The sequence below is a fragment of the Hylobates moloch genome, unplaced genomic scaffold (genome assembly GCF_009828535.3).
Source record: "Hylobates moloch isolate HMO894 unplaced genomic scaffold, HMol_V3 SCAFFOLD_20, whole genome shotgun sequence".
In the NCBI taxonomy this organism is placed as follows: Eukaryota; Metazoa; Chordata; class Mammalia; order Primates; family Hylobatidae; genus Hylobates; species Hylobates moloch.
The window spans coordinates 7,452,951-7,479,136 of record NW_026652295.1 but is presented as its reverse complement, the minus strand read 5'-3'; the positions used below and the strand labels follow the sequence as shown (position 1 = coordinate 7,479,136).

Genomic DNA, 26,186 nt, shown 5'->3' with positions numbered 1-26,186 from the left:
AACTCTCTGCTTTGATAGAGAGTCATCAAAGGTTGGGACCATTCAGGATTTTATTTTCCAAACTCACTGCCGGCCTCGAGGAAGTATGACACCACCATCCTAAGCACAGGGCAGCTGTTCTTTTTTGGCTAGAGTTCAGTATAAACCTTACAAATGTTCTGCTAACTTTCTCTCTCTCTTTTTTAAAAAAATAACAATTTTTTAAGATGCCATAGTCACTTAACTCGCAGCCTAGGGTTTTCACTATAAAGGTTTTCCTGCAGGACAGAGAAAAACATGTATTCCCAATACATTTCTGAGCCAGAAAGATGCCAGTAGGTTATTCTAACCAGAGAAATATAATGAAATAATTAGGCAGATTGAAAATCAATGGCTAAAACAGTTCCAAAGAGTCAGTGAATACCAATTATCTCTGAAGTATCAACAGACAAAAATCTAGCAACAAAAAATGTATTTTTCAAAAGAGGCCCTCAGTAGTATAGCCACTGAATATATTTTTACTTAGGAGTGAGAATCAGATATCAGAACACTTCCCTTTTGTTCCAAAATTGTGGCCCATTATAAAGATACCACAATGGATATATTTTACTCATTATTTAGCTCTCCCAGCTATGAATTACCTACAACCATCAGCATGTACGTTCATACCATGAAATGTCCCGAAGCATGGCATCTGTCCTTCCTCCTTCTGTGTTTCCCCATTACAGACCTAAATATGCACAAGGGCTGGATGCTGGCGGTGCTTTCAAAACAAAAATGAACCTTTCACAGGGCAAATTAATGTTCCTTATGAGTTCACTGCGTGTATTTGTGACAGACCCACACACAGATCAATACATTCAGGAAAAACCAAAGTCATTCTTAAGCCTTTGGAAATTCTTGGGAAATCAATAGACTCACAAGACCAAAAGTGGGAACCTGGACTTGGTTTATAAAACCAAAACTGACAAATCCCTTTCGGAGTCTGGAAGCGTGCAGTTCCCTTCTCTTCACTTCCCTTCATTTTTATCCTTGTAGCTGCCATATAATTGCCAGACCGTCATATCACCTGCTTAATTTCCACCTTGTACACACTAAGAACTACATGGTAATACTAATCTACTGTGCATAAAGACCTTGATTCTCACTGACCCCTAAATACTAAGCAAAATTCGAGGTCATTGGCTTCTGTGTATTGGCTTCTTCTATACTAACGACTCTAAAACTTCATCCCTCAGCCCTTCCAGTCCTCCGGCAATTGTTCCACGGAAGTTTTTCTGTATTGCTAGGCAGCTCCATGCACATGCTTCACTGCAGTTCTTTTGTAAAATGGTCTGGCCTTGTTTTAGGAAACAAGAGTAATATAGACATGGAAAAAGTCTACTGCTCCCTTGTACCCTAATGATAAAAAGTAAATACATCACACACAAGCTTACTCAAAGATACATGTGTGTATGTGTATCTTATGTGCACAAATACACAGCCTTGTATTCACTGGAATTATTATCACTTACAAGCATCATATAATTTTAATGTATGAATTTATTTCAGCCACCCTCGCCTATCATTCAAAATGAGGACTAAACAATACTGGGAACATTTTATCCCTAATAAATTATGGAGTTATCTGATCACAAAAGATGCTTATAATAAATACATTCACTAGCTTTCTTAGGAAAAGATAGCTATTTGGAAAATCAAATAGCAAAAGATCTCACCAGCTAAACACTCCCATTTAGAACACCCACCTCATCGTACTCACATGCTGCCCCTGAACTCCAGGTCACCCTGCACAGACATGGTTGGGGCTATTGTCATGACAGAAGGTGGGAAACGGGGGCCAGCCCCACCTTGGGGGCTTTCTCGAGCCTTCATACCTGTGCTGATGCTCCTGTAAGACTTGATAAATGCTGATAAGAAAAGTTTGGTTTTTAAAACTCCCCATAACACAGTCCTTGTAGATGCGGAATTCTGCAGCCGTCACCGCCTCACCCTCAGGAATCTGGGATAAGTTGAACTTGAACTCTTTGTGGTGTCGCTGACGAGGGGAGAACTCCTTGTCGTACTCCACTATAAGATTAAACAAGAGAGATTGACAACTATTGTTACTTGACTAAGTGCCAGGGGCTTACCTCACCAGTTTCCCCGTTTGACTTCATAGATGGATTACCAGTTACCCACGGCTTACTAGGGGGATCGGGTAGTGAACAGACCACTGGCTGGCCCATGAGGAGGAGATGAAAATCCTTCATGTTACCCAAGATTAAGCAAAATTCTTAGATTTTATTTAGTTTAAATACTTCTGTTTTTATACTTATTTGAATGAATTTGCATGAGAGCAAGTTATGAAAACTCTTGGCTTAAAGTTTTCTCATCTGCAAAAATGGGAAGAATTGACTTCACAGGAAAAGGTGTGAGAATTAATGAAGCAATGAAGAAGAACCCGTCTGCCCATCCTGGCCCCATTATGTCCTCCTGGCCCCCTCTCCTCCCAGCTACTCTTCCCTCCTTCAGGCTGGTTCACGTGTCACCATCAGCAGTTGACATAAACCAAGGGCAGCCCTGAGCCGAACATTGGTGGGGATGGCTGAGGGTAGGGAAGCAGGGTGGGCAAAGCATTTTGCCTGGGCCTGAAGTGTAAAGGGTCTTCACATTTTGCCTGTTTAGTGGAAATGTTTATGCCTTCCTCCTACTGGTAGATCCTGAAGGCCCCACGACTCTGAGCAGTGGGGGGACTCTCCACACCAGGAAGTTGCTGGAACCCCAATTTAATCTGCATGTAGATGCCACGAAGATGTGGAAGGAAATCACCAACAGAGCCACTGCTATTTTCTCATGGTTTACATTGGAGAAAAAAAAAAAAAACTGGGGGAAAGGATAGACTCTAAAAGGCTTTTTTAATATGGAATCAACCTATTGTGCACTGAAAGATGAATGAAGAAAATGTGGTATGTGCATAAATGCATTTGTATTTGGCCTTAAAAAAGAGGGAGATTCTGCCACTTGCAACATGGATGAACCTGGAGGATGTTATGTGAAGTGAAATAAGCAAAGCACAAAAAGACAATCACTGCACGACCTCACTTATATGCAGAATCTAAAAAAATGGAACTCACAGAAGCAGAAAATAGAATGGAGGTTACCAGGAGCTGGGACAATCTCACCACGAAAAAATAAAGCCATGTCTCTGTGAGGTGATAAACACATTAATTAGCTTGATAGTGGTAATCATGTCATAATGTATATGTATTAGTATATCAAATCACATTGTACGCCTTGAATACATACAATATCTGCCAACTACACCACAATGAAGCTAGAAAAAATACATTTTTAAAATAAAATCTTTTTCCTGCATGAAGACAAATGAGAAATTGCAATTACTGATGATTTTTCAGTCAGATTTTAGATGTCTATACAAAGTCCTGTGTGAGAAAAGTGATATCAAACCTCAGATGCCTCACTTCTAATTGCTGTAAAAGGAAAAAAGAGTGCTCTGTTTCCCACCATAAACCCTTGACTCTTTTCCCCAGAGTCAGGAAACAGTTCCGCCTTGCTGTTCCTGTTCGTTTTTCCTTAATGGCAACCAAAGTGAAATCTCATGAGCAAATTAATACATATAGCAGAGTTTTCCCAAGGTTTGTGGGTAGAAAAAATATCAATTATTAGCCACCTCCAACTTCCCACTTTCTCTTACACATGTTGTTTTTCATAATTACCAGAGAAAAGCTTTGGAGATTTAGCTTCTTAAAAAAAAAAAAAAGAAAAGAAGAAAAGAAAAGAAAAAAAGCTAACTCCCCAGAAGAATCTAAGTCCTCAATGGCATTTGCAGAAGCCAAGTTAAGCCATCTATAGGTACAAGATTTTTTAAAAAGAATTTCTGAAACTGCCATGTAATTACACAACATTTTTTAGATTCGAGTTCTTATTTTGAGGTTGTTAAAAAAGAATGAGCTTTGGCTTCTGTAAAAGTTTGAATATAAGCAAAAGAAGTCCAACCAGAAAAGTAAACCACCGTTTAGCCCCAACAAGAGAGCAGGTTTTCTAATTAGTGGCTACGCATGAAAAGCAATATTGTTAGGAAGTTCACCCAAGGACACCCACACAGGACGGTGTATCACTTTTCCCTAAAACCGATCTGCCTTTTAAGTTTGATATGTTATCATCGTTGGTTAAAAAGTGAATCAAATCTGATTTTCCAAAGAGACTTTCTAAAAAACAGTCACACAGCTTTTCTCTATAGAGCTTTTTGGAAGCCTAATTGTAATATTACTAAATGAAAATAATATTTTAAGATTCGCTGGAGAGCATGTGTAAGAATTCTTCAAAGAAGTCTTTCAATAAACTTTCTTAGAAAAAATATAAGAAATAAGATGTCAGTCAGTAACTTTAAGATATTTCAGTTATAAGGAGCAGAGAAAGGGACAGACATTTTTAATAAAGGAGAAATGTGGTAGCTGGTCTTTTGAGAGGTATGCCATCCCCAATAAACCACATCTCCCAGCATCCATGCCCGTGGGTGGTCTGCTCCCTTTGGGTGGCTCTGAGCTGGCTCTGTGGCTGGCTCTATGACCTGTTTTGGACCAACAGAACGAAAGTCTTCAAAAGTGGTGCTGAGTGACTTCCAAGGCTGGGTCATAAGCTTTGAACTTCCTTCCACTTAGACTTCTTGGAATGCTTGTCTGAGGAAAGACAGCTGTCGTCTAAGAAGTGTGACTACCCTGAAACCCATGTTGTGAGGAAGCCCAAGCCAGCCATGTAGAGAAGCTACACAGAGGGATGGGAGAGGAGAACAGAGATGGGGGGTGGGTGGGAGAAGAGAGAGACAGAACACACAAACTGTCCAGCCTGTCCCCAAGCACCTCAGCTGAGGCACCAGAAGTGTTATGAAGATGCCATCTTGGAAGTCCTTTGCATGACTCAGCCCCAGCCACCACCTGGCTGCAGCTGCACAAGAGACCTTGAAGAACCACCTAGTTGAACCTGGTCATTCCACAAGACTGTGAGAGATGGTAACTCATTGTTGTTTTAAACCACTATGTTTTGGGGGATTTGTCACATGGTAATAGGCAACTAACACAACAAGGGAAAGGGGGATGGGAGGACAAGAGGAGGAAGGAGAGAGAAGGGAAGTCTGACCATGCCAGGAAGGGGATAAATTGCATGCAACTTTTAAGGATAAGGATTGTGCAATGCTAGGAGGCAATATGCACGACTAAGGAAGAATCTTGGCAAATGCTCACAGATTTGAAGATGTGAGGAGATAAAAAATCTAAAAATGAGAAAACAGAAGCACAGATCAAAGCATTCATTTTATTACAATGTAAAATAGAACCCATTGCCTCATATGTGGATTTTCCAATTTTTCCTCTACCAAAACAACATTATCATGAAGTACTCTGAACTTTTCCTTTATCCTTCTTAGAAAAGATGCACGGCTTCCTTAGTGCCATCCACGAGTCTCTGATTGCCACCCACAACCTTTTAAGCTCTCACACCCATCCCATTACCGTCTGGTCTTCTAAGCTGCTCCTGTGCCTCTTAGCTCAAAGCTGTACCACCTTCCTCACTCTCCTCATGATACCTCAGCCACTGATCACTGAAGTTTGCTCAGAACTCCTCCATTCCCCCCGACTCTTTTGCCTGCGATTGAATGTACACAGCTTGTTTGCTAATGTCTCATAAGGATATAAGAAATAAATACAATTAGGTTACTGCCTGTATGTGCACTTGAACACCACAATGGTAAAACAGTAATGTTTCCAATGAGCTCAGCAATTCAAGCTATATGAGTCAAGACTCCTCAAATGCCAGACAGTTCAAGAAATATGAATGGGAGAGAAAGGGAGAGGGCCGAGTTCCAAATTCAGCCCTCAGTACCTACTTTATACCCATTAGCATTTGGCTTACTGATGATGGGGCCAGATGCAGTCACACTTAAGTCGTAGTTAAGAGTGTTGGTGACATGTCAAACTGAGACACTGGTGTTGAATTCTAGCTTTTTTCTTACCTATATGATGCTGAGTTAAAGTTATATTAAAGTTTCAGTATCAGTTAAATTGAAATAATAACATTTCTAAAGATTAGGTGAGACAATCTATTCAAAATAGCCAAAGCCACGGTGTCAATGCCCCTTCAATGTTAGCTGTGATAATCATTGGCTGTTATTTGAGAATGCAGGTCCTCGGAGCTTGGAGTATGTCTTTGCTGAGTAATTCAAATTTATTCACGAGTCTACAGATAGGACTGACGGCTGCTCCCTCTAAATTAGCTTTTTCAGTTCGAGTGAGGCATTCTGTGACAGTGCAGTAAGCGAAATCTCACTGAGCATCAGCCTTGGTGGCTGGCTCCTGAATGTGGTGCTGTGTTCTCTGAGGCAATAATTCCTAGAATTTTTAAATTTCAAGGACCAGTCAAGACAGTTTTTGAAATGATAATGACCTTACACAAGGCTATCTGCTTCTTCTGTTTGCCGTTGTTAAGGACAATAAAAACAAAACAACAAACTGCATGCTCTAACTGTACCACTGCATTTCTAAAAGCCTTTTTAATACTAAATAAAATAGGGAGGCCATAACGAACAAATGAAGCTTCATAAAACTCGCTTCCTTCTCTCCTTTCTGCCTCAGACTATACCAGTGGAAATTTGTGACCTGTCCTAGACCTTTGGCCAACACGTAGGAACAAAAGCCTTAAGGAATAAAAGTCACTGGTTTAAGATTTAAAATGTAAATTATGTAATTATACATACAAAAGGATGTATGCAATTTATGGAGGTAATGAAGCATAATAATAAAGCACCAAGGAAACCATCACCCAACTTGAAAACCAGAAAGTGACTGAGACTGTTGGATTCTTTCCTGATCCTCTTCCACTGCTTCTCTCCAAAGGTACCTCACATCAGGAATAATGTTTATCACTCCCCTGCCCTTTAAAACCTAACAATTCTACTACATGTGTGTATCACTAAATCATACACTGTTCTGTTCTCCTCCTTTCCCTTTCCTTTTTAGAGACATGATGGAAGTTGTACAGGCAGGCTCACATGGAAAACCTAGGCCTGGTTATGGTTAAGAGCAAGGCAGCCTGTGTGGAGGGTCGTCTGCCTGTCAGCGGGTGAATGGCTCATGTGTCATAGGTGGGCATGGCTGCTGTGCAGGCAATGGTAACCAGTAACTCCTCTCCTTCTTCAGCCCTACTTCATAGAGATCTATTAAAAATATGGGCATTTTCTGACAAGTGTTGATAAGGATTTAGAGAAACTAGAACCCTTGTGCTTTGCTGATGGGAATGCAAAATGGCGCAGCACTGTAGCAAATAGTGTGGCGATTCCTCAAACAAACATAAAATTAGCATTGATCCAGCAATTATCTTTCTGGATATATATGCAAAAGCATTAAAAGCAAGGCCTTGAACAGATATTTGTACACTCATGTTCATGGCAGCTATTCATAATAGCCAAATGCTGGAAGCAACCCACGTCCACTGACAGATGAACGGGTAATCACAATGAGGTACAGACCTATAATGGAATATTCTTCAACCTTAAAACGGAAGGAAATTCTGACACATGGTACCACATGAATGAACCTCGAGGACATTATGTGAAGTGAAATGTGCCACCCACAAAAGGACAAATACTGTATAATTCCACTTATATGAGGTACCAAGCCTAGTCAAATCCATAGAGATAGAAAGGAGAATGGTATAGCAGGGGCCGTGGGAGAGGGGAATGGGAAGTTCAGGTTTAATAAGTACCCAAATAGTTTGGGAAGAAGAAAAAGTTCTGGAGAGGAAGTGGTGATACTGGCACAACCAATGTGAATGTCCTTAATGCCACTGAACCGTACACTTAAAAACTGTTAAAGCAGCCAGGTGCAGTGGCATTGCCTGCAGTCCCAGCCTCTTGGGAGGCCAAGGCAGGAGGACTGCTTGAGCCCAGGAGTGCAAGGCTGCAGTGAGCTATGATTCACCACTGCACTCCAGCCTGGGCAATAGAGTGAGACCCTGTCTCTGTAAAATAATAATAAAATTGTTAAAGTCATCGAATTTCCTCAAATATCTAAAAAACTGTCTAAATTTTGTTTGTTGAAATCAGGAGCCAGTGTTCACTCATGACAATTGATTATTCTGTCTCTTAAGTCTCTTTTAAACTAGCAAACCAGGCATAGAAAGAACTCCATTAACCTGATAATGAGTCTATATTAAAAAGATCCCTACAGCTAAGGACAGTTTTTTTTTTTTTTTTTTGAGACAGACTCTCACTCTATCACCTAGGCTGGAGTGCAGTGGCGCAATCTCGGCTCACTGCAAACTCTACCTCCTGGGTTCACGCCATTCTCCTGCCTCAGCCTCCCGAGTAGCTGGGACTACAGGCGCCCGCCACCGCGCCCAGCTAATTTTCTGTATTTTTAGTAGAGACGAGGTTTCACCGTGTTAGCCAAGATGGTCTCGATCTCCTGACCTCGTGATCCACCAGCCTCGGCCTCCCAAAGTGCTGGGATTGCAGGCTTGAGCCACCGCACCCAGCCAGCTAAGGACATTCTTAATGGTGATACATTCACACCACTGCCTTTAAAATCAGGAGAGCGGCAAGGACTCTGACTTTCAGTCTGATGTTGGAGTCCAGTTCAGTACTATTAAGATTAAATAATAGGAAAAGAAGAGACACATTGCAAAGCATTGGACCTAACGAGAAAGTTTAGAGGGTTGCTTTCATATATTTGCTATTTGGAATTTTTATGTGTGAGTTCATAAGTGAGACTGGTGATGTTCTCATCTCCTAAGGCATTGTGTGGTTTCAAGTTATACGATTTTCCCCTCTTATCCGAGGGGGATGCCTTCCAAGGCCCCCAGTGGATGCCTGAAACCGTGAATAGTGCCAACCCTATATATACTATGTTTCTTCCTATACATGCATACCTAGGAAAATAAATTTAAATTTATAAATTGGGCATAGTAAGATTAATGATAATAAAACAAATACAATATACTGTAATAAAAATTATATGAAGATGGTGTCTCTCTCTCTCTCTCAAAATATCTTACTATACTATACTCAACTGTTTTCAGACCTCAAGAACAAACTAGAAACTGAAACTGTGGATACTGAAACCGTGGATAAGGGGGAACTACTGCACTTTCTCGTAGAATAAGCTGGGGAGCCTTTCTGCTCCTTCAAGAAGTAATATACTTCCTGAAAATCTGGCAGACTTATCTGTAGAATCATTTGATTCTGGTGTTTTCTTTTGGGGGACATTTTAAATTACTCATTTTCCTTTAAACATAGAAATATTGAATCTATTTCTAAGTCAGTGTGTTTTCTAGAGGTTTGTCCATTTTAATTTTTCTTTTCTTTTTTTTTTTTTTTTGAGATGGAGTCTCGCTCTGTCGCCCAGGCTGGAGTGCAGTGGCGCGATCTCGGCTCACTGCAAGCTCCGCCTCCTGGGTTCACGCCATTCTCCTGCCTCAGCCTCTCCGAGTAGCTGGGACTATAGGCGCCCGCCACCACGCCCGGCTAATTTTTTGTATTTTTAGTAGAGACGGGGTTTCACCGTGGTCTCGATCTCCTGACCTCGTGATCCGCCTGCCTCGGCCTCCCAAAGTGCTGGGATTACAAGCGTGAGCCACCGCGCCCGGCCATGTCCATTTTAATTTTTCAAGTTTATTGCCATAATTTGTTTTAAATTTTATTTTATTTTATTTCAATAGTTTTGGGGGAACAAGTCGTGTTTGGTTATATGGATAAGTTTTTTAGTGGTGGGTTTTGAGATTTTGGTGCACCCATCGCCCAAGCAGTGTACACTGAACCCAGTATGTGGTCTTTTATGTCTAAGCCCCCCTCAGTCTTCCCCTGAGTCCTCAAACTCCATTGTGTCATTCTTTGCCTTTGCATCCTCATAGCTTAGCTCCCACTTATAAGTGAGAACATACAATATTTGATTTTCCATTCCTGAGTCACTTCACTTAGAATAATGGTCTCCAACCCCGTGCAGGTTGTAGCGAACTATTACCATAAAATTTTTCATAGAATCCTCTCATTATTTAATCTCTGCTCTATCTATGGTTGTTTCTCCTTTTTCATCCTAACACTAATTTGTACATTCACTTTTCCTTGATCTTACTAAAGATTTTTCTTTTTTTCTCACTATTGCTTTGTTTGATGCTAATAAAGGTATTTTAATATCGATCTTTTCTGAATGGTATCTAAGTCTGCATTATTTCAATTAAAATTGTCCAGAGAAAAAGACACTGCCTATCTCAAACTACAAACACAAAAGATAAAATAAAAAGGGGAACAACAGAGAGGGAAAACAAGAGAACAATCAATTTAACATATTTAAAAGTAATCACATATTCATTATTCTCTCACTAACTGGACTTATTCTCTGGTTAATTTAGTCTAGATTAGTTAAGGCAATTACAATAATTCCCAATAAATCCTACATTTTCCAAATATTTCACATTTCCATTTACAGTTACACACCAAACTTGAAATTCTTTTTGAAACATGGTCATTCCATTGACTAATGTAAGCAATTTTTCATGCTATGGCACAAGCTTATTTAATTTTAGGCAACAACAACATTTCTGGCTGGTCTTCCAAGGGTTGTAACAACAGCAGCCTTTTGACTTTTATGTTGCAAGCATATAACCTTGAATAGTAATACAAACAATGAGCTGAACTTTCCAATTCACTTTTGACCAAGGTGAAACGAGAGACTTTACCCTCCAGGGTTCATCAAATATTTCTAAGTATTTGTATTCATATTCTATAAGAATCACAAATATCAAGAAGAATCTATTTTTTTCTGGCTGCCATGCTCCAAATGACATTTTTAAACTTTATTTTTTATTGTAAATAATCAAAGTCCCACAAGTAGTTGAAAAAACAGTAGAGAAGCCCCACGCACCCTTCACCCAGCTTCCCCCCATAGTAACATCTTACATAACTGAAGTACAAGATCAAAACCAGGAAACTGACATTGGCTCAATACATTCACTAGACCACACCCACTCTGATTTCACCAGTTTTCACAAGCACTTTTTGAGTATGTATGTGTATTATTCTATGACACCTTATCACATGTATAGATCCATGTTACCACCACCCAAATCCAGATCCAGAAATCTTCCGTTGCCACAATAAAACTCTATGGGGCTATCCTTTTATTCCAAATGACTTTTTAAGAAGATATCCAGTACACGTATCGTAAAGTGCCTAGTGACACTAGGCACCTACATATCATTAGTAGAAAGGGTTAACAGTCATTTAAAAAAAAAAATGTTAAAACCATTTTCATACCCAAATATAGGTATTAATGTCACTTTAAATTGGGGAGATAGGCCGGGCGCAGTGGCTGACACGGGTAATTCCAGCACTTTGGGAGGCCGAGGTGGGCACATCACCTGAGGTCAGGAATTTGACACCGGCCCGGCCAACATGGGGAAACCTTGCCTCTATTAAAAATACAAGTTAGTCAGAAGGGCTTGGTGGCACGTGCCTGTAGTCCCAGCTACTTGTGAGGCTGAGGCAAGAGAATAGCTTGAACCCGGGGAGGCAGAGGTTGCAGTGAGCCAAGATCACGCTACTGCACTCCAGCCTGGGTGACAGAGCGAGACTCCATCTCAGAAAAAGAAAAAAAAAATTGGGGTGATGCTCAGTAGCTACCACTATACATGTCTCATTATGGAAATTAGTAGTGGACCTTGGCTTCTATGAGGGAGCACACTCAGGCACTTACGTCAATAAACGTGTGTCGGGAAGAAAGATTTCAAATGAATAATCACAGCCTTGATAGAGTTCCATTAATGTCAAAAAACCGCATTTTTGCCCCCTTACAAGGGCTGCCTTGAAGCAATCAGACCACATTTAGTAAAAATCAATCTACACAACATGCCTTTTTTCACATTTGAGAAAAACTGCTACATCTCCAGTCAACACACAGATAGGCCAGCTTAAAGAGAAAACGAAAGATCTTCCCACACCTCTGATTTCCACTGCAGAGGAAGAACAGGCACAATAGCCTCCACGTGACTAAGAGGAACTCTCAGCCTGTACTCATTCCTTCAGACTCAGCATTCCCTCCAGGGTGATCTGGGTTCTGTGGTCCCATTGACAATGCCACTGTCTTCCGGTACGCTGTATTTGCTAGTGTTTTGTGCCTACCTGTGTGTTTCTTTTTATTCATCCTGCCCGGCTCAGATGCCGTCGTAGTTCATCTGTCTGTGGGTTCCTAGCTCCCATCAGTCCTGGAAAATTCTCAGCCAGTCACTCATCAATTATGGCCTCTCTGCCATTTGTTTTAGAGTTTCCTTCAACAATGACAATTAGATCTATATTAGACTTTCTAATGTCCACATCTCTTAGCTACTGATTTTACACCATTTATCTCCTGATCTCTGGACTAGATTTAGATAATATCTTCTATTTACTCATTTACCAATTCTCTCCTTCACTGTTTAATGTGTAGTTTAAATCATCTATTAGTGAGTTTTGTTTATTTGTTCTTATTTTTTGGGGGTCGGCACCTTGCTATTTTGCCCAGGCTGGTCTCGAACTCCTGGGCTCAAGTGATCCTACCTCAGCCTCCCAAGTAGCTGGGACTACATGTCACCAGGTGCATGTCACCACACCCTAGTTTTTCCACCTCAATAATTAAAAAAAAAAAATTCAAATTGCTCCCTTTTTGTTTGGTTTGTGCTGTCATTTTCAATGGTAAATTGTCATATATTTACTATTATTTATTATACTATCATTCTTTCTGTACTTCTATATTATTCTCTTGCATTTTCTAACTTGGTGGCTGATCTCCAATATGTGAAATTCTTGGGAGACTGAAATTACTCCCCCGTCACTCTGATGATACACATTTTGGTGGTGTATTTCCTTGTGTGTTTGAAGATTTTTGATTTTTTGGTAGTTTTTAATTGAAATTCATCCTGAATGTTTAAATTGGGTTACTTTTTTTTCTAAAAAAAAAAAAAAAGATAAGCATTTGTTTTTGTGAGGAACACTACCAGACAGAACCACTTCATCTCCCTTTGACAGTCCCAGCTTAATGTGGGAACCTCAGGGACAGCTCCCCGCTACCCTGTCCCAGACCCCAAGCTGGCCTCAGGAACAGCGGTAGGTAGTGTTGGTCTTTGCATGCACAGAAACCCAACTTTTATGTTTGTTTGCTCATGGAAACCCCTGCACGGGAGTCCTGAAAGCTGTCCCTGGGCCTGTGACACTCATACTTTAGGCAAGTTTGCTTTTGTTTATCCTGGATCTTGTCGTTTTTTAGCAGGAGGCCCTGCAGATGAGCTACTCTGCAATGCTTCCAGAATTTGAAGTCTTTATCTCTCATGTTTGGAAAGTAACATGTGGGACACATTCCTCTCACTCCTAAAGATGTTATAAACTCTGCCTAATGTCTGAAGAATTTACAAAGCATTTTCACCCATGTAATCCCATCTGAATTTTTCAGAACATCCCAGAAGGTAGGCAAAGCAAATATTATGACCACCATCAAATCGACAGGAACCTGAGGCCAAAAGTAGTGAAGTGGCTTCCCTGTGCTACTCACTTTTATCTCACCTATCATAGTTAACAGTGAAAGCTCTCAAATTTCTATCTGCAGCCCAGCGTTCTCCAAAGAGGCTTGTTTTTCTTACTGCTGGGCATACTTCTTCTCCCAGATGTCTCTCGCTACTTGGAGCCAACATGCACACAGTGGTACTCATCTTCCCCCCCTACAATTAACCTGCCCCTCTGTCTCTAGCTCTGTCTACCCTGCCACCCTAAATTGCCCAATTAATCATCAACTCGTTTTTACCTTCTAGAACTATACTGTCCAATACAGAAGCTACGGCCACGGGGAGCTATTTAAATTTAAATAAAATGTAAAATTTGGTTCCTGTCACATCAGTCACGTTGAAAGTGTTCAAGAGTCACACGTGGCTGGTGGCTCCTGTATTGGAGAGCACATCGTTGGATGCTTCCATCATCTCAGAGAGTTCTACTGGACAGCATCATTCTAGAAGTGTCTCAAACTCAGTGGGTCCCACTCCCTTCACCACCACTGCCCTCATGCAGAGCCTCAGTCCCACTGCCTCGCGTTTTGCCCCATGTCCATCCACTCTCCACACTGCAGCTAGTACTAGGGCCACAAGTCTGACTTGTAACAGGCCTGCCAAGAGCCCTTCAGCCTGTACCCCACAGCCACCTCCCAGCCTCATCTCTCACCCTTTTCTACCTTAAACTCTACCTTTGAAGGTCTTAAATTGCTCTATTTGTCCCACCACACTGCCCAGGATCTCGTGACTTCGCCTTCCTCATACAGTATCCTTGCCCTGGAAGTGACCTTTCCTGGATTGAGACGGTTACAGAACCCAAATTTTGAAAAGGCTTGGTGCCCCCCCTATGTCATCCTAAATAATTAAAGCCATAAAACAAGGGTAGGTACATCAGTGTTCTTATTTCTAATTATTAATGCTTTGGTGCAAAATAACAAACTGAAACTCTTCGTAAGCATGTTTTCACTCAGTTTTAACAGTTCCTGTTTTGCTACTACTCTAACCACCTACTTAAAATACGTAATGGGTAATTGTCTTAGTCCATTTGGGCTGCTGTAATAAAATATCATAGACTAGGTGGCTCACAAACCACAGAAATGTATTTCTCACAGTTCTAGGGTCTAGAAGTCTAAGATCAAGGTGATGGTGAGGGCCTCTTCCCTGGTTCATAGATGGCTGTCTTCTCGCTGTGCCCTCACATGGTGGAAGCAGTGAGGCAGCTCTCTGGGGCCTCTTTAATAAGGGCACTAATCTCATTAATGAGGGCTTAATCACCTCCCAAAGGCCCCACCTCCTAATACCATCACCTTGGGGGTTAGGTTTCAAGATATGAATTTGCAGGGGCATGGAAACAAACATTTGGTTTATTGCAACAATTCAGCAATATTTTAAATCTTCCTTTAAGATTGAATCCAGGAAGCCTTCCTTAGTTGCTTTCTTCCACCAAACCTCACCCCCAGGTAGCTTTAGTACCCTCAACTCTAGACCTCTATAAGGTCCCATGGAGATCTTCAGCATCAAACCCCTACTTTATACCAAAACCATCAACTGTTTGTGTGTCTATCTTACCTGCTGGGCTGCAAGCCTCTCAAAGGCAGGGTCCATGTCATGTTCACCTTCATATATCCCATAGAGGGCTTAGTACATGGTGCCCAAGAACGTGGGTTGAATACACGTATGAGCCAGGGCTGGGTCCTGCTTCGTGCTCTTTCCTGAGCTCTGCAGTATCCCTCATGGGCATAAGGAGACAGAACAGAACTCAGGCTTCTGACCCCAGCCCCAGTGGTCTTTCCCCAGGACCCAGGAACAGTTTTCCAAGATGCAAACAGCTAAGCTGGAGAACACATCTATCCGGGTTTGTTTTTTTAAGCAGCAGCACTATTGGCCCAGAATACTAATCCACATACTGCTTTGCATTCTAAATTCAGGATGCAAACTTCAAGCATGTTAAATTTGAAGAAGCCAAGGAAGGAAATTAATCTACTCAAATTACTTCAATTATACTCAAGCCACATCACAAGGTCACCATGCATAGGAAAGTCAGGCCAGATTTCTAAATTGCATCCTTAATTCAAAGCAATAGACCCCTAACACATTCCTTCCTTTATCTTTCATTCTTTTCAATTGAGGTAAAATTTACATAACATAAAATTAACCATTCTGAAGTGGACAATTCAGTGGCGTTTTAGTACATGCATAATGTTGTGCATCCAGTACCTCTAAATGATTCCAAAACATTTTCATCGCTTCCACAGAAAGCCCATGAAGCAAAAGCTCCCCATTTCATCCCCCCCAACGGCCTTGGTAACAATCATCATTCTGTGTCTGCCTCTCTGGATCTGCCTATTTTGGATTTTTCACATGAATACAATCACACAACATGTGATCCTCTGTGACTGGCTTCATTTAGCGTCAGTTTTCAAGGCACATCCATGTTGTAGCATGTATCAGCACTCCATCCTTATTTATGGCTGAATGACATTCCATTGTATGGATACCTGCCACATTTTGTTTATCCATTCATCCATTGATGGACATTTGGACTCTTTCCACCTTTTGGCTATTGTGAATAGTGCTTCTATGAACATGCATGTACTTGTATGTGAGTACGTGTTTTCAGTTCTTTGGGGGATATACCTCTTCCATTCTCTTTTGCTCTTTCTCTTTGATATGGTTTGGCTGTGTCCCCACCCAAATCTCATCTTGAACTGTAGCTCCCATAATCCCCATGTGTTGTGGGAAGTAGTTCAATCATGGGGGTGGGTTTTCCCATGCTGTTCTTGTGACAGTGAATAAGTCTCATGAGACCTGATGGTTTCATAAAGGGCAGTTCCCCTGCACATGCTCTCTCTTGCCTGCCGCCATACAAGGTGTACCTTTGCTCGTCCTTTGCCTTCTGTCATGATTGTGAGGCCTCCCCAGTCATGTGGAACTGTGAGTCCATTAAACCTCTTTTTCTTTGTAAATTATCCAGTCTTGGGTATTTCTTCACAGCAGTTTGAAAATGGACTAATACACTCTCCATCTCTCCTTCTCAGCCATTGATCCCTCAGAGGTCATTCTGGAGGGGCTGAGGATGGTCCATCAGAGCTCATTTACAGCCCACCCCAAACACAAGGGGATTAAGCTAAACACCCTCACCCCAGGGCTAACTATGTAGGACCTCTGAGCAGAAAGAGGCTGGGGAATCAGCGAATACTGAGTGATAAGCCCAGCACAGCACCTGGCACATAGTAGGCTCACAATGAATATTTGGTGAGTCTGAGCAGAAACAAGGTTTAATCCAGGGGAGTCACAGAGAGACTAAGAGAAGGAGAAACAGAGGTTGTAGACTGATGATAGTCAAAAGAAAAAAGGATACCTCAGAGGTCAGCACTGTAGGAAGAGGGGCAGGGGGAGGAAGACTGAACATGGATATGAGAGAGAGAGGAGAGAGCAAGCTCACGTGAGAGAGAGAGGGTGTGCTCTTGCCAAAAGAAATCCTGGAAAAGTTGAAAAGTGATAAGCCCTAGTCAAATGGTGATTGTCTCTTTTTTGAAAGTCAGGAGTCTAATATGAAGAGAACACAGGACCATCAGGCTGAAGATGTGAGATCAAAAGGCAGCAATGTCTCTTTTTAGCTGCATCAAATGACTTCACTATTTTCAGTCCCTTGAAACTTCTACAGAGTGGCCATAAAATCTGGAAACAAAGAGAAGAGTATCTTACTGTATATTAGAATGTAGTATCAATAACCCATTTATTATGGATTTGCCCATGTTTACTGATTTGGTGACCAACCTCCCTCTACTTCTGGGGTAGTGACATCCATATATGAAGAGGTGGGAGGCAAAGAAGACCCTGTGACCAAAATGCTCTGCAGACGCCCAACAGCGCTACATGGCACCAGATGGTGCACTTTTATTTGAGACAGGGTCTCCCTCTGTTGCCGAGGCTGGAGTGCAGTGGTGCAATCACAGATCACTGCAGCCTCGACCTCCTTGGCCTAAGCAATCCTCCCGCCTTGGCCTCCTGAGTAGCTGGGACTACAGGCAAGCACCACCATGCACAGCTAATGTTTTTCTTTTTATTTTTTTGTAGAGTTGGGGGTCTCACTACATTGCCTAGGCTGGTCTTGAACTCCCAGCCTCAAGTAACCCTCCTGACTTAGCCTCCTAAAGTGCTAGGGTTACAGGTGTGAGCCACTGTGCCTGGCTAACTGCATTCTTTTTAAGAGCCTTACTTATCAGGATCCCTACCATTAAGGTTTTTCTTCATATACACCCTTACCTGGCCAATAAATTTTCCTGCTCCCATCAAAATTTCTGGACGGAGGTAGGGAAGGAAGGAAGGAAGGAAAGACAGAGAGAGAAGACATACATAAAAAATCCGTAGGATGGAAAATCCTCCCTTGAAAAATTGAGAGTCAAACTCCACTGGGCAACAGTTTCTCTCATTGGGTGGCAGCTTAAATAAACACTAAATCCTGCCTTTCTCCACAGTGGACTGCTGACCATGACAATGGAGCTATTTGGTTTAAGGAAATGTTCAAGTTTTGAAAGTTAAAAGTAACTGAGAGGCCAATTCCTTGCTTTGGTTCCCAGGGTTACTGGGGATTCATATTCCTATTAAATTACACCGCATCAGATGGCCTATTATTCGCAGCACAGCACCACCGTGCCAAGCCCTGGGACATGGGGAGAGTCCTTTCTCATGGTTCCGTCCAAACTCTGGTCTGCGTGATGGGCCCAGGCTGGCCTGAGCCCCGGGCAGCCACAGCCAGGACACATCCCTAATCAGGGGCATCTGCACATGGCTGTCCCTCTTCACCTCAACACCACCAAAACGGTAGCCAGTGAGAAAGAAAACAGGCATGCTTCTGCTGAGGGCTAAACTCCCCTCCAATGTATGCCCCACAAGCGAAGGCAAGGAATTTTGTTTTGTTTCATCATGCAGTCCAAGTGCCCGAAACAGTACCTGCACATAGCAGGTGCCCAGTACATGTTTGTTGAATGAGTGAGCCACCCATCCGGACCTGAAGGAGCCACACTTCTCAAGAGCTGGCTGGCCTGGCCTGGAAGCAGCAAGGGACAGACACTCGAATCTTTCCTTGGTTTAGAACCAAGACCTCAGTTCTAAACCACCATGTGATCACAGATGCTGGGCTGTGTGCAGGACATGTGTCTAAATGCCCAGGGGTTCTAAACAAGAGAATGGAAAAATACCACCGCGGGGTGCATGAATGTCTCCGAGCACAGCCGTGCGCTCTGAACACACAAACAGAACAGGGCCATTCCTTTCCTTTAATAGACAAAACTTGGATCCCCACGTCCTTGCGAAAACACAACAAAATGCTTCTCCCAGGACCGTTCTTGGAGAATATCTTTCCTTTTCTGGGGCAACCAGGCCTCCTGGTCCCTTTTGAGCAACAGCTGTGCTGGTGTGTTCAGCCCTATTTGATTGTAAATGTCTATCTGAATAGGCAATGCTTCCTAAACGACCAAAAACAAGCAAGCTAACAAAAAATTCACCAGCCTGGAACATTTGAATGTATGATTTAGTAAAAAACAAACGAACAAACAAACAAAAAAAAACAGAAAACACCCGTAAGAAACTTAGAAGAGTGGGAAAAATAGTGCCTTATCACTCCCATCTTTCTGTTCTTAAAAAATATAAATCACATCACTTCTGAGTTAACTAAATAATCCCTACCTGAATGCTGTCATTTCTTAGGCAGTTTTATTTATAAGACCCAAATTGACTCCAATCTACCAAGGTGCTTTTGGGTGCTTTTACTCACAGATGACGAGAATGATGGATAGGATAAAGTCAGAAAGACAGAAATAAACTGGGAAACATTCAAGTATGACAGATTTGTGGCATGCACTTATTTGCATTTTTCATCTGGTTTTGATTTACTAATTAACAAGTGGGGCAAGAAAAACATATTTGGGTTGAGTTGGAGGCTTATGCTCTCACAGTTCTTCATCTCCACTTCCTGGGGCCTTTGGTGAAATAACAATCTTGGATTTGTTGCTCTGCAATCATTTCCATGTCTAACACGGCCTTGTCATTTTACTGCACAATTGGGTTTAGGAAATACTGGGCTGGAGAAGGAAATTCTTATCCAAGTATATATCTGAGGGAAGGGAAGGGGGAGCCACAAGGAACAACAAAGTGACCAGCCAAAGGTTTCTCAGTTACTCTCTCTCCCTCCTCTAATTCAAAACATTGTACTTTATTATTGGTGGAGCACCAGAGAGCACATTCTTTGCTCCGGTGATTCACTTCATTTTCCTGAGAACACAATGGAGAGAGAATCTCAGTATAAAGTTACTTGATTTGCCTCCGGATTAAGTCCAAGCTAAACTGCTCACTTAACATTGTTTTCCCCTGAAGCGCAGCAGCAGGTCCGCACAGGGGGCGACGGGGGCAGGGTGGGACTACATGGCAGGTAGCTCCCCCTGCCAAGTCACAAGATCTTGGTTCTTTCAAGATCTCAAATCACAGATTGATGAGATCAGCAAACAGGCCTTTCCGCAGGTTGGGGAAATAGGGAAGAAAGCTGTACAGATGGGCAGGAAGCCCCCAAGGAGAGCTGCCTGGGTTTCCAGGTTGATGCTGGGCTGTGGTGGATCTGTACCAACATTCCAGCCTCACTGAGGCATGGAAATTCTAAAACATCATGGCTCATAGGGCAAAAGAAGACAAGAGATAGGAGAGGAGTGGAGAGGGGTCTTTCTGGAGATGCCAAAGACCACCTCCCCCCCAACAAAAGACAGGAAGCATGTATCAAGAAATGAATCGGCCACGCAGCGTGGACAGACAAACACACAGGACTGTGCTCCCACGGGAGGTGACTGTGTGGCCGTGCATATTTTGGACAAGATCATGCTACATCTTGATTGACCTGCAGCAGATGCTTTGCTCTGCCTTTTGCTCTTCCTGTCTGGTGTTGGCAATCAGCAGTCAAAAGAAAAGTCAGAATGAGGTAAGTCACAGGTGATTATTCAAATCACCTTTGACTATTAGCGTCTTTCCCACAAAATCTCCCACCAAAGTGATTAGTAATCAGCGCAACTGATGGTCTGAGTTTTGATTTTTCTGTTTTTATAACCTTCAAATGCCCAGAAGTCGGCAGTAAGGAGCCCAGTGCAACGTAAGTCGTGAGTAACATCATCAGCCTGCAGGTCATTCAAACCTGGGCTGACAAAAGGCACTTCCCCAGGCCCCTCCAGGTGTGTGGTCACACTGCCCCTCTGACCTCTGCTGCACCCTGAGGATTAGGAAGCCACCTGGGAGATCAATACATCAAAGGTGTATGCCACAGAGGACAGTAAGAACAGGAGAAAGTGAACGTGAAACCTACAGCAGAAGAAACTTGACTAGAAGCGCCCTGTGAGGAAGAGAACAGGGAGCTGATCCGAGAGCTTTCTGAACCAAGGACAAAGTCCACCCAACCAGACTCGCAGACAGACAGAGAAGGACACGTAACACAGCCGCCACCACTGCCAACCACCCTCAGGCACCACTGCATGCTCCTAGGGGACCGTGGTCTCAACTCACAGGGTACCCAGAGCCCACTTCACCTCTGGGGGTCCTCTGGCTGCAGAGCTGGTGTGTGTGATCAGGCAGGGCCAAGGCAGGAAAAGGAAATATTGACCACTGTGGTGGATGGAAGAGTTATTTTATATAAGGGTCTGGACTGACTTTGCTGCAATGTGTCCCTGCCTCAAAATGCCGATAGGGAAGAAGGCTGGGGAATATTCTCTCAGACAGGCTGCCTTTTGACCGTAGTGGAGTTGCTGACGCCCATGTGGTTGGACAAAGTGGTGTGTACTTCAAATGACAACTTGGGGAAACACTTTGTCTCTGAAAAACACTAAAGTTTTTTTGTTTTTGTTTTTTAAGACGGAGTTTCACTCTTGTTGCCCAGGCTGGAGTGCAATGATGCGATCTCAGCTCACTGCAACCTCTGCCTCCCGGGTTCAAGTGACTCTCCTGCCTCAGCCTCCCAAGTAGTGGTGATTACAGGCATGCGCCACCACGCCTGGCTAATTTTGTACTTTTAGTAGAGATGGGGTTTCACCATGTCGGTCAGGCTGGTCTCGAATTCCTGACCTCAGGTGATCCGCCCGCCTCAGCCTCCCAAAGTGCTGGGATGACAGGTGTGAGCCACTACGCCTGGCCTAAAACCACTAAAGTTTTATAAGTTCTCAGAGATGGCCAGATTTTGTTGTGACATAACGTCAATAAAGGCCAACCAAAGAAAAACTTAGAAGGTCAGTGTGAATTAAAGTCTACACATTTTCATTCATTCTTTCCTTTCTCTTTTTCTTTCCTTTTACAGATGGGGTCTTGCTCTGTTGAGCAGACTGGAGCACAGTGATGCAATTACAGCTCACTGAAAGCTTGAACTCCTGGGACTACAGGTGTGTGCCACCACACCCAGCTAGTTTTCAAAATATTTTTTGTAGAAATGGGGTCTCACAATGTTGCCGAGACTGGTCTCAAACTCCTGGCCTCAAGCAACCCTCTGGCCTCGGCCTCTCAAAGTGCTGGGATTGCAGGCACGAGCCACCTCATCCAGCTGAAGTCTGCGCATTTTCAATGATACGACGAGGTGTGAATCCCGATAGTGAATGTCTGGGATACAGCAGGAAGAGTCTTCTGCCTGTTTCATCCACAATGAGCCAGTGGTGTGAAGTGCCTTGGTTAAATGCTTACTTTTTCCCTTTTTCCCATCTCAGTTTCCTCATCTGGAAAATACTGGAAACACTGGCACTCATCCCACCCAAAAGTGAAGTGTGACTCTAACCACAAATATAGGGAAGAAAATTGAATATAAGGTTCCAGAAAATACCAACACTCAATATTCAACCACAAATCACCAAATGCAACAAATACTAACTGGATATCTATTATCTACAAGGTATGTTAATAAGCTTTTGGGATTATCAGACTACCCTTTTGGGATTATCAGATTACCTCTCTGTAGTTCACATTTGCACATGAAACAGACTTTAAAATATACTACAAATAGACTGAATGGTATCTTCCTATTTAGCTGGATATTCAGTTAGGGCTTCCCCTCCCCTTTGATATCCTTGAGCTAAATTAAAGATCACACAACCTCCTCCCTCTATTGTTTATCAATCAGAAAGGATCAGTAAACGTCTGTGGCCAAAGGTGGATTGACAGAGACAGAGTCCCTTCTTACAGGACTCACAATGGCCTCAAGGAGAACGTGCCAAGCCAGATGGAGACCCCTGCTACTCACTGCCTTTGCTCAAAGTGGCTCTGGAAAGATCGCCAGGAGATCTGGGCCAATCAGGAAGTCTAGATCTGTCTTCAGCCAACCACAACATGACTATATGACTTCCTGAATTCTTCTGAGCTCAGGGTCCCCCTGACTCCTGTCTTTCTTGGACACCTGCCTCCACGACACCAGCAAACCGTGCCTGCCCTATCTTCAAAATCTATCAGAACCCAATCTGCTCACCACCTCCACCACTACCACCGTGGACTAAACCATCACCATCTGTTATCTAAACCACTGCAGCAGCCACCTAATATGCCTTTTTGCCCCTCCAGCCTATTCTCTACACAGTGGCCAGAACGATCCTTTTAAAATATAAACCAGATGATATCATTCCCAGTAGGTAACCCTCAAAAGTCTTCCTCAGAGCAAAAACCTTTTCAGGGTATTTTTCACAATCATTATGGTGGTGCACAAAGCCTAACCCACGTAGGGCCCTGGCTTGCTCTCTGACCTAGCTTCATTCTACTGATGCAGCTTCTCAGCAGGGAATATCTGAAGGCCCCAGCCAGTCTCCTGCCACAGGACCTTTGCACATGCTATTTCCTCAGTGCAGATGCTCTTACCCCAGACAGCCACACAGCTCTCTCTCTCCCCTTCTCACATCTCTGCTCACATATCATCTCCTCAGAGAGACCTTCCCTGCCCACCCAACACAGCATGTCTGGTCATACTCCATCTTCTTAAAATGCCTGCTTTTTAAAATACATATCTCCATAGCATTGGTCACTATCTGGCATTACATTGAATTTATTAATTTGTTACCTCTTCCACTAGAATGCACGTTTCGTGAGCGCAAGAAGTTCGTGTGGTGCCTTTTAATATCCCATGTGTATGGCACACAGCTGATAGTCAATAATTCTTTGAGTAACCTTCTCAAATTTATTGTCTTCATTGGCTAAAGGGAGGTAATAACGACTCATCTGCCTCACAGAGCTGTCCAATGCTAAAATGAAGTAATATACGTGCAAGCATTTCAAGAAGTATCAAGTACAATATTCTGTAAGTGGAAGGTGTAATTTGTACGTTCACTGCCTTGGAACAAAGCAGAGTCCACAATTCGGTCAGCCTCATCATCAACTGCAGGAGGTGCTCAGGAAATGTTGTTTGGGACATGTCGTGGTAGTAACTGCAATCCCCCAACTCAAAACATTTTCCATGGAAAAAGAAAGTGAGGGATCTGGGAGACTATAAGACAGAAAATCTTGGGGTTCAGAATGTTACAAGAATGTTAAGCAGGCCTGCTGTAATATGTAATTCTAGATTCGGAAACTTCAGAATAGACCAGTGCTAGAAATAAAGGAGCCCTATTTACCAGTGTACACACACACACACACATACACGCAAACCCATATACACACACACCCACACAAACACACACACCCATATACACACACACCCCCCCCACACAAACACACACACACCCATATACACACACAAACACCCCCCCCACACACAACCCCACACACACCCATACACACACACACCCATACACACACACACACACACACACCAGCACCAATCCTACTGTAGCATGGGGGGTCCTGCTGAGATTTCCACAAAGAAATGGCCTGGAGGAACTAGTTGCTGTGGCGTAAGATCCAAAATGCTCTGAATTGCTGGCACTGGTGCCTTCTGGAACTCAGGTTTTTCAAAGTCTCATCACCCTTTTGGTCACTTGTACCATTTTGCCTCATTTTGTACCGTTGTTCCCAACAATTAGGATGGAGAATCTCAAAGGCAGTGAGAAAAAGGAGAGCATCTGGGTTTCGATAGCACCATAAGAGGAGGATGGAGACCTCAGCCAGGGTGGGCTTGAGAGAGGGGAAGAAGGTATTTGTACACACACTCCCAGGATAGAAATACAACCCACAGAAATAGAGCAGAGAGGTGGCACCACTGCTGGCTGCAATCAGCGCCAGACAAGGTGGTTCAGGAACTGGGCTGCAGGCGTGAGGAGGGAAGACGGGCAAGAAGATTTTCAGGGACCTGATCCAGTACACAAAGGCAACTGCACAAAGATGACAGAGAAAAGAATGCACCCCATTTCTGCAGACCACGTCCCATTTCAAATGTTGGGGCTGCTTAAAGTCCTTCCCGGGTGCAGTGGCTCACGCCTGTAATCCCAACACTTTGGGAGGCCGAGGTGGGCAGATCACATGAGGTCAGGAGTTCGAGACCAGCCTGACCGACATGGTGAAACTCCATCTCTTCTAAAAATACAAAATTAGCTGGGCATGCTGGCGCATGCCTGTAACCCCAGCTACTCGGGAGGCTGAGGCAGGAGAATTGCTTGAACCTGGGAGGCGGAGGTTGCCGTCAGCTGAGATCATGTCATTGCACTCCAGCCTGGGCAACAAGAGTGAAACTCTGTGCAGTCAGTTGATGGTTTCACTGGGTACAGGGAATGTGGATAGTTAAAATTCATAACCGTAAGCCCTATTTTAGGTTAAATCTCATGCCCTGCAACTTTCCCCTTCACATTCCAAACAGCCAAAGTCCCTTTGTATAGACCTTTTCAATGTGGCTTGTGTTGAATAGTCTTAGACAGTGGAGAATGCCTTGCTTATGAATAGATTGACTCCTGACAGTATGCCAAATGGTTTGCAAAGTGGCATACGTGCACTGTCTTACTGCATCTTTATAATCACCACACACGGTAGTCACCATTACTATACCCATTGCAATTTGGGAGAAAACTGATTCTCAAAGAAGAAAGTAATTTACTCAAGGTCACGTGATTGATGAGGGCAGAACTGGGACATGATCCCAAACCCACACAGTCATCATTACACTATGATGCCTACTGGTAACTACAGGAGTCATTCTTTAATTTTTCTTTTATTATTTTTTAAGTTTTTTTGTAGAGATGGGGTTTCACGATGCTGCCCTCCCGGCCTCAAGTGATCCTCCTGCCTCAGCCTCCCAAAGTGCAGGGATTACAGGTGTGAGCAACCATGACCAGCTCACTTGAATAATTCTGAGAGCAGAGATGACAAAACAGTTGGCCCAAGGCTCAGCAGTCATGGCCACAAGAACCCAGAAGCAAACATCAGTTCTGCCACTCAGCCTAGGTGAAGCCACCCCTGGGTGGGGACAGGAGAGTCCTTGAGGGTCCCAATTCCCACAGTTCTTGGGTCAGACTGCCAGACCTGGATAGAAGAACAAGGTGGAAAGCTTTTAAAAGGCTGGTGTCATATTCAGCTCCAGAAGGCTGAAGTTGCCCTGGAAGAAAGGCACCACTGGAGAAACAGCCCACAACAGGCAGAATGATGTCCCATAGAACAGGGGTCCCCAACCCCCCGGCTGCAGACCTGAGGCACTGGCCTGTGCCTTGTCAGGGATTGGG

At 43.2% G+C, this 26,186-nt stretch overlaps 1 protein-coding gene across 1 annotated transcript in view; it reads right to left on the bottom strand.

The window, feature by feature from the left end:
* Positions 1 to 26,186, bottom strand: part of BMP6 (bone morphogenetic protein 6) — a 155,744-nt gene that overhangs the window by 33,497 nt on the left and 96,061 nt on the right. Inside the window, exon 2 of the mRNA XM_032141146.2 lies at positions 1,857 to 2,049. Coding sequence (XP_031997037.1) covers positions 1,857 to 2,049 — 193 coding nt within the window. The remainder of the gene's footprint in view (positions 1 to 1,856; positions 2,050 to 26,186) is intronic.